At 42.4% G+C, this 9,559-nt stretch overlaps 1 protein-coding gene across 2 annotated transcripts in view; it reads right to left on the minus strand.

Moving 5' to 3' along the window:
- Positions 1 to 2,120: 2,120 nt before the first annotated feature.
- Pole4 (DNA polymerase epsilon 4, accessory subunit) overlaps positions 2,121 to 9,559 on the minus strand; it is a 26,951-nt gene continuing 19,512 nt past the window's right edge. Inside the window, exon 4 of one of the 2 annotated variants that reach the window (XM_029478192.1) lies at positions 2,121 to 2,296. In XM_029478192.1, coding sequence (XP_029334052.1) covers positions 2,121 to 2,296 — 176 coding nt within the window. Of the gene's footprint in view, positions 2,297 to 4,979; positions 5,246 to 9,559 lie in introns of those variants that run through there. The other variant, XM_021165200.2, reaches the window with a different exon arrangement.

Here is a 9,559-nt window from a genome sequence, read left to right on the forward strand (position 1 = left end):
GTCTTGAGTCTTCATTTTTGCTGATCTTCACTTTTAAAAGAGGCACCAACAAGAGATAGAAGAGAGAATCTCAGGGGCAGAAGATACTATCCATAGAAAACACTGACACACAGTCAAAGAAAATGCAAAATGCAAAAAGCTCCTAACCTGAAACATCCAGGAAATCCAGGACAGAATAGGAAGACAAACCTAAGGATAAGAAGAATAGAAGAGAGTGAAGATTCCCAACTTAAAGGGCCCGTAAATATCTCCAACAAAATTATAGAAGAAAACTTCACTAACCTAAAGAAAAAGATGCCCAGGAACATACAAGAAGCCTGTAGAACTCCAAATAGACTGGACCAGAAAAGAAATTCCTCCCAGCACATAATAATCAAAATACGAAATGCAGTAAACAAAGATTATTAAAAGCAGTAGGGAAAAAGGTCAAGTAACATATAAAGGCAGATCTATCATAATTACACCAGACTTCTCACCAGAGACTATGAAAGCTAGAAGATCCTAGGCAGATATCATACAGACCCTATGAGAACACAAATGCCAGCCCAGGCTACTATACCCAATAAAACTCAATTACCATAGATGGAGAAACCAAGATATTCCATGACAAAACCAAATTTACACAATATCTTTCCATAAATCCAGCCCTACAAAGGATAATAGGTAGAAAACACCAACACAAGGAGGGAAACTACACCCTAGAAAAAGCAAGAAAGTAATCTTTCAACAATCCCAAAAGAAGAAGGCCACACAAACATAATTCCACCTCTAACAACAAAAATAACAGGAAGTAACAATTACTTTTCCTTAATATCCCTTAACATCAATAGACTCAATTCCCCCCAAAAGACATAGACTAACAGACTGGATATGTAAACAGGACCCAACATTTTGCTGCATACAGGAAATGCACCTCACTGACAAAGACAGACACTACCTCAGAGTGAAAGGCTAGAAAAAAATTTTCCAAGCAAATGGTCCCAAGAAACAAGCTGGAGTAGCCATTCTAATATCAAATAAAATCAACTTTCAACCAAAAGTTATCAAAAAAGATAAGGAAGGACTCTTCATACTGGACTAAGGAAAAAAAATCTACCAAGATGAACTCTCAATTCTGAACATCTATGCTCCAAATGCAAGGGCACCCACATTCATAAAAGAAACTTTACTAAAGCTCAAAGCACACAATAATGGTGCGAGACTTCAACACCCCACTCTCAGCAATAGATAGATCATGGAAACAGAAACTAAACAGAGACACAGTGAAACTAACACAAGTTATGAACCAAATGGATCTAAGAGAGATTTATAGTACATTTCATACTAAAGCAAAAGAATATACCTTCTTCTCAGCACCTCAAGGTACCTTCTCCAATTACCACATAATTTGTCACAAAACAGGCCTCAACGGATACAAGAAGATTGAAATAATCCCATGCACCCTATCAGATCACCATGGACTAAGGCTGGTCTCGAATACCAACAAAAACAACGGAAAACACACATACACATGGAAACTGAACAATGCTCTACTCAATGATAACTTAGTCAAGGAAGAAATAAAGAAAGAAATTTAAAGGCTTTTTAGAATTTAATGAAAATGAAGACACATCATATCAAAACTTATGGGATACAAGAAAGCAGTGGTAAGAAGAAAACTCATAGCTCTGAGTGCCTCCAAAAGGAAACTGAAGAGAGCTTACACTAGCAATTTGACAGCACACCTGAAAGCTCTAGAACAAAAAGAAGCAAATCCACCCAAGAGTAGACCACAGGAAATAATCACACTCAGGGCTGGAATCAACCAAACAGATACAAAAAGAACTATACAAAGAATCAACAACACCAGGAGCTGGTTCTTTGAGAAAATCAACAAGATAGATAAACCCTTACCCAGACTAACCAGAGGGCACAGAGTCCTTATTAATAAAATCAGAAATGAAAAGGGAGACATAACAATGAAATATATCTTAAAATAATTATTGTTTGTTGAAAATATTAAAATCATGTTCTACAAAAAAAAAAAGAAAAACAGAAATATAAGAACATGTTTTTGTTTTAATCCCAGGTGTGGTATGGGGCTGCTTCAGTCTGTCCACAGCATCTGACTATGATTTGCCTCATGCTCTAGCAGGAGTATGATTTTTTGCCAGCTGAGGGTAGTTTCTGTGATAGTGTGACATCTGGAATTCTGGGAACTCTTCAGAGGGTATATAAATGCTAGGGTCCCAAGAGGCAGGGTAGGTTGCTGGTTCATAGCTGTTGATTGCTGTTGATTGCAGTTTGTTAAATAGTCCTGTGCAAAGAGGAAACAATAAAAAGAAATTAGATATCCTGAACATTGAAGATCAAACTTGCCCCAAGGAGCTCGACACCCCTAGGAAGTAGTCTAACAATAATTTCTCCCCTTTTCCCCTCTATCTCTCCCATCTAGGATTAGTGGGTTGAAAGGGTGGAGGAAAAGGGATGAAGAAAGGTGAAGGAAAAAAAGAACCCACAAAGTAGCCAAAGTCCAGCTACATGTCTCCAATCAAGGCTCAGGGAAGCCCGCAGGAGACAAAAAGACTGTAAGAGTCAAAGGAATTGAGGACAGCAAGGAAACAAGGCCTTTTAAACATAACAGAACTGAACATATGTGCTCACACAGACTGAGGCAGCATGCACAGGGCCCACATAGGTCTGCACTGGATGGGGTGGGTCCTGGAGCTGAGAGGATAAAAGGACATAAGCCCTCCATTGCTAATCCAGAAGGTAGCTCCAATTGATAACCAATTGCAAATGAAATATTAGTTGTCTCCAAAGGAGTCTCACTGAGGAAACAAACCTCTTCAGCGGAGAGCTCCCTCGGTGCCCAGCAGTCGATGGCCAACAAGAAACAAACTCAACAGCAGCCTTGGAGGCCCTGCATTGCATAAAGCCGCATCACAACTTTCTCTTTCTTTTTTCTTTTGTTTACCTTACAAGTCCTCTGGCCCTTTGTGGATATATTAGGCCTTCCAATTTTGTGTTTTTATAGATTCCTCTGTATACAAACAGGTGTATCTTTGCATCTATATGTGTCTCTCATGCTCTTTCTCTGGCTATTTTTCTTCTGTTTGTTTTGTCCTGCTCTAACTTATTTGTTCTTGGTTTTACCTTATTTTATTCTATCTTATCTTCTTCTTACTCCTTAGATGGTGTTTGTTTTCTAATGAGAAACAGAGACAGCATGGATCCAGATGGGAAGAAAGAAACTGGGTGAAGGTGGGGGAGGGGAAACTGTAGCCAAAATATATGAATGGTAGGAAAATCTATTTTTCAATTAAAAAAAAGAAAAAAAAACAAAAACAAAACTTAAGACATTCTTAGCATAGTGGTGCTGACCCAGCCAAAGAGACTGAGCAGCCAGCGAGTCTCAGGGGAAACTGCAGAGAGGGTGTGCTCCTCTCAGGCTTCTGTTAATGAAGTTAGACATGAAGGCCTTGGGCTTTGCTTCTCTTGCTCTTTTTATTATTATTATTATTATTATTATTATTACTTTTATTTTTTTTATAGTCCAATTGTTGCCCTCCTCCTGGCCTACCCTCCCACAGTTCCTCATCTCATTCCTCCTCCCTCTCATCCCAAGAGGATGCTCCCCCACTAGGCCTCCACACTCCCTGGGGCACCAAACTCAAGGATTAGACACATCTTCTCCCACTGAGGCCAGACCGGGCAGTCCTCTGCTGTATGTTTGTTGGAGGCCTTGGGCCAGCTCATGTACACTGCCTGGTTGGTGGTTCAGTGTCCGAGATCTCAGGGATCTGGGTTAGTTGAGACTGCTGGTCTCCCTACAGGGTCATCCTCCTCCTCAGCATCTTCCAGCCTTTCCCCAATTCAACTGTTGCCTGTCCCCTGGACTACCTGCCCTTGTGGGTTGGAGGTGAGTTGGTGCAGAGTCAGGGACACAGACTCTGGGAGCAAGTGAGAAACACTGCAGCAAGGTTCCTGAGCACTGCTGCAAGCTCCTTTAATACCCTCCACCCATGCCCCCATTGGTCCTAAGAAAGCCTCTCTTCTAACCAGCAGTTGCTGATTGATTGACACTGTCTACACCAACAATCTTTGGTCTCTCAAGCAGTCCTCAATCAGGTCCTCCTGCAGGAGATGCTTTTACATCTGTGTAGCCCCTTACATAGAGTCATGTGTGGCATTTACATAGAGGCAGCCCCAACAGTTCCTGCTACATTCAACCATAGGGTCCCTGACTTTGGTACAATGGTTGGGTATAAGTATCTGCAGCTGTCTCAGTCAGCTGCTTGTTGGGTCTCCCAGAAAGCAGCCATGCTAGGCTCCTGTCTGTAAGCACAACATAGCATCAGTAATAGTGTCAGGTTTTAAAAGACTCCCCTTGAGATGGATTCCATCACACTGAACTGCCTTTCCCTCAGTCTCTTCTCCATTTTTGTCCCTGCAGTTCTTTTAGACAGGAACAATTCTGGGTCAGAGTTTTGGACTGTGGGATGGCAACCCCATCCCTCCACTTGATGCCCCGTTTTTCTACTGGAGGAGGACTATACAAGTTCCCTCTCCCCACTGTTGGGCATTTCATTTAAGGTCCCTCCCTTTGAATCCTGAGAGTCTCTCACCTCCCAGGTCTCTGGTACTTTCTGGAGAGTCCCTTCACCTCCCACCCAACCCCTGTCCCCCATCCCCCCAGGTTGCATATTTCTATTCATTCTGCTGGTCCTCAGGACTTCTCTCCTGTCTCCCCACCCACCCACCCAATACCTGATCATGTTCCCCTTTTCCCCTTCCCCTCCTTTCTCCCACCCAGATCCCTCCCTCTTTCTGTCTCCTGAGATTGCTTTCTTCTCCCTCCTGAGTGGGATTGAAGCATCCTCACTTGGACCCTTCTGCTTGTCAACTTTCTTGACTTCTGTGGATTGTATCATGGGTATTCTGTACTTTTTGGATAATATCCATTTATTGTTAAGCACATACCACACATGTCCTTTGGGGTATGAGTTATTTATTACTCATCATTTTTATTACTTATTACTCAAGTTTCACTCTTCTTTCAAATCTGGAAGCTGAGTGGTCAGCCCCTTTCTCTGCTATGGTTGATAGTCTTCAAAAATTTCTCAGTCTAATTTTATTATCTAAATTTGTGGGGTTTGTTTACATTTTTTATCAAATGGAAATAACGTCCAGTGTGAGGTCAGCAAGAAAACAGACATGTTGCTGTAGTGACATTGGTTATTGTGGTGTTAGCGTTGGAACAAACCTGGAAGAAAACCACAGGGAAAATAAATGGTGAAGATGCAGTTGTGCTTCCCATAGAAAATGCCAGGAACAGCAGCTAGGTAAGAAGCATGAGACAGAACAGAACCGTTTAGATAAGCTGTGTAAAACTCCCAGTGATCTTGGTTTCCTTTCCTTTCCAGTTATGAGAAATGAACTTAAAGCCTCAACCTAGACAAGCACTCTCCTACTGAGCTCTATTCCCAACTCTCAGCCATGATTTTTGACCTAAAAAAAAGTGACCTGTAGTTCAAGAAATATGTTCTATTGCATTTTTTAGGTATTTTCTTCATTTACATTTCCAGTGCTATCCCAAAAGTCCCCCATACCCTCTCCCCCACTCCCCTCCCCCCCCAACTCTGACTTCTTGGCCTTGGCATTCCCCTGTACTGAGGCATATACAGTTTGCATGTCTAATAGGCCTCTCTTTCCACTGATGGCCGACTAGGCCATCTTCTGATACATATGCAGCTAGAGACACGAGCTCCAGAGGGTGCTGGTTAGTTCATATTGTTGTTCCTCCTATAGGGTTGCAGACCCCTTTAGCTCCTTGGGTACTTTCTCTAGCTCCTCCATTGGGGGCCCTGTGATCCATCCAATAGCTGCCATGGAAGGAGTTACTGAGACAAAGTTTGGAGCTGAGACGAAAGGATGGACCATCTAAAGACTGCCATACCCGGGGATCCATCCCATAATCAGCCTCCAAACGCTGACACCATTGCATACACTAGCAAGATTTTGCTGAAAGGACCCAGATATAGCTACTGCATGTTTTAAAACCAGTTTGGAGGGGTTGGAGAGATGACTCAATAGTTAAGAGCTGTTCTTCCAGAGGACCTGGGATCAATTCCTAGCACTCATATGGCAGCCCAGAACTGTCTTTAACTCCAGTTCCAAGGGATCTGACACCCTCACACCAACACACATAAAATAAAAATTAAGTAAATTATTTTCAAAAACGGTTTGGAAAAATAAATAAAAAGCAAAAACAATCAGTTTTCATAAATGTTTATTCATTTTAAAAAAAAACGAAAGAAACAATTTATAGACATGAATTCTAAGGGGAAAGTGAGAAANCTGAAGAAGACGTTTTTCCTTCATTGTATTATCTTTTTACATATTTTTAATGACTTTAACAATGTTGTGCGTTACTTCTATAATTAAGCTAACAACTGTTAATACATTGTAAGATCTGAGGATTTAAGCACATCAAGATTAAAAGACTTCACTGCCATAACACCTAAGTGAAATGTCACAAAGCTACAGCACAGGTTACCTACGATGATTTTGTTCACCAGAGCAACTAGAATAAAATTCAAGACACCGGCAAAATCTGCAAGAAGCAAACTAAAAATTCCACTGAGGAACATAACAAAATAATTGGATAAATGGAAGAGCAGACCCCACTCTTGAGAAACTCAATAATTTTAAATTGTTGATTCTCCCTAAATTAAACCATAAATTTAATACCATCTCAATAAAAGTGACAACAGAGCAGAGGGATGTGGCAAGCTGTTTATAAAGCACATATGAAAAAATGAAAAATGGAGAACTCTTTGTGTAAATATGCATGCATGTGTTCCTGTGGGGGTGTGCACCCGTGGACAGAGGCTGGGAGCTGACCCCAGGTGGCTCCCTCGATCAGTTTTCCACTCTCTGTTTGGAAACAGGGTCTGTCACTGAACCTGGACGCCCATCCACTCAGCGAGACTGGATAGCCACCAAGCTCCAGGTGAACTTGTCACTCTCTGCATCCCCCGTGCTGGGGTTACAAATGTGTCTACTGCACCTGGATTTCTATGTTGGTGCTGGGGATCCAAACTTAGGTTATTGCTTGCACTTTACCTGCTCAGCCATCATCCAAGCCCCAGGAAAATTTAGCCTGCTAGAGAGCAACACTTCTCCACCCAGTGTACACACTGGCTGATTTTGTGTCAACTTGACACAAGCTGGAGTCATCAGTTAGGAGGGAGCCTTTTTTTTTTAAATTTATTTATTTATTTTATGTATGTGAGTACACTGTAGCTGTACAGATGGTTGTGAGCCTTCATGTGGTTATTGGGGATTGAATTTTTAGCATCTCTGCTTGCTCCGGTCAGCCCTGCTCGCTCTGGTCAACTCCACTTGCTTCAGCCCAAAGATTTATTTGTTATTATACATAAGTACACTGTAGCTGTCTTCAGACACACCAGAAGAGGGCATCAGATCTCATTACGGGTGATTGTGAGCCACCATGTGGTTGATGGAATTTGAACTCAGGACCTTCGGAAGAGCAGTCAGTGTTCTTACCCACTGAGTTATCTTGCCAGCCCAGGAAGAGGATGCGCCTCAATTGAGACAATGCCCACATAAGATTGGACTGTAGGGAGGCCTGTAAGGCATTTTCTTAATTAGTAATTGATGGGAAAGGGCCCTGCCCATTATGAGTGGTACCATCCCTGGGCTGGTGGTCCTAGGTTCTATAAGAAAGTAGGCTGGCTAGAGGTGGCAGTGGCTGCAGTAGTTGGATCTCTGAGTTCAAAGCCAATCTGGTCTACAAAGTTAGTTCCAAGTCGGGAGTCAGTGGGGTGGTTCACGCCTTTAATCCCAGCACTTAGGAGGCAGAGGCAGGCAAATTTCTGAGTTCGAGGCCAGCCTGGTCTACAGAGTGAGTTCCAGGACAGCCAGGGCTACACAGAGAAACCCTGTCTCAAAAAAACAAAAACAAAAACAAAAGTGTTAGTTCCAGGACAGTCAGAACTACGAAGAATATTTATTTGTTTATTGAGATATTCTTTATCTCAATAAATAAATAAATAAATAAATAAATAAATAAATAAATAAGAGGAGGAGGGAGGGAGGGAGGGAGCAAGCAGGCTGAGCAAGCCATAAAGAGCAAGCCAGTAAACAGTTCCCCTCCATGGTCTGCACAGTTCCTGCCTCCTGCCCTGCTTGCATTTCTGTCCTAACATCCTTTGCCAATAAACTATGAGATGGAAGCTAAGCTGAATAAACATTTACTCCCAAAATTGCTTTGTCATAGTGTTTCATCACAGCAAGAGTAACCCTAAGACATCATGCTAATAATTAAAATCATTTAGAAGACGTCTACACAAATATAGACATTGGGACACAATTAAGGAAATGCTGACATAATGAATGAAGTGTAAATTAGAAAATGCAAAGAAAATAAGAGGCACCAAAAAACACAAAACCAGGTGTCTTTGGTGAGCAGACATGAGCAGCCACAAGGAAAAGTGATTTGCATGCCCAGGCGTGGGAGTCTAGAGACATGGAAAGAATGTCCAGAGGAAGTAGGGGTAATACAGAGGACTGAAAGTAGAGATTTAGAGATTGCTTGGGAGTCTGTTCACAGGGCTCTTTAAACCCCTTGCATCTTCCTAGCACTACTCCCCAACCACTCATTTGTTCTCCAGAGTTACATAAAGCAAAAATCTAATATGATTTTCAATGTGGAATCTGTGACTTGTCCCAGGAGGCTAGAATAAAGAAGTGTTCAGATGCCTCAGGACCTAGGAATGTATTGTCCCAGCAACCTCTGCTACACACTTCTGGAGAAGCAAGTGGCTCTCTCCTGTTTGCATGAGCGCAGGGCATGCTGGAGGAGCGGCTTCTTGTCTACCAGATCCTGTGTGTTCTGATGCTGAGGGCCCCTGGACCACACTGAGCAGAGGGTACTGCAGCAATAGCTCTAGTGGAGTACAGTTGAAGGGGCTCCAGGAACCCTGGGAACCCTTAGGAAACCAATATCCTTTTGAACTACACTGAGACCCTGACTCAAACAAACGAGGAGAACTCTGGAGAAGTACAGTCCTTTCAAAAAGTCTAGCACCAGAGTGCAAAAACAGTCCTGTTGGTAAAGTGTTCACAATACAAAGTATAAAAACCTCAGTTCAATCCCAAAACCCATATACAAAAAAACTGGCACAATGCCTGTAAGCTCAGCGCTGGGGAGGCAGAGGCAGGAGGATTGCTGCAGCTCACTGGTCCTCCAGCCTAGTCAACTTGCCGGTTCAATGACAGTGAGAGATCTTGTCTCAAAAAAATATGATCTTGACAAATGACACCTAAAGTTGTCCTTTGACCTCCACATGTGCACACACACACACACACACACACACACACAAACATGCATGCATATGTACACATGCACACATACATACACAAAGTTTACTGAAGAGCAAAGCCCTTGTCAAATTCTAAGTCTGTCACCCTAGGGCTGCTTCTTGCCTTGTGTCCAAGTACCCCTGCTTTTAGTATAGATTCTCTCTCTCTCTCTCTCTCTCTCTCTCTCTCT

Source organism: Mus caroli, chromosome 6 (genome assembly GCF_900094665.2).
Source record: "Mus caroli chromosome 6, CAROLI_EIJ_v1.1, whole genome shotgun sequence".
In the NCBI taxonomy this organism is placed as follows: domain Eukaryota; kingdom Metazoa; phylum Chordata; class Mammalia; order Rodentia; family Muridae; genus Mus; species Mus caroli.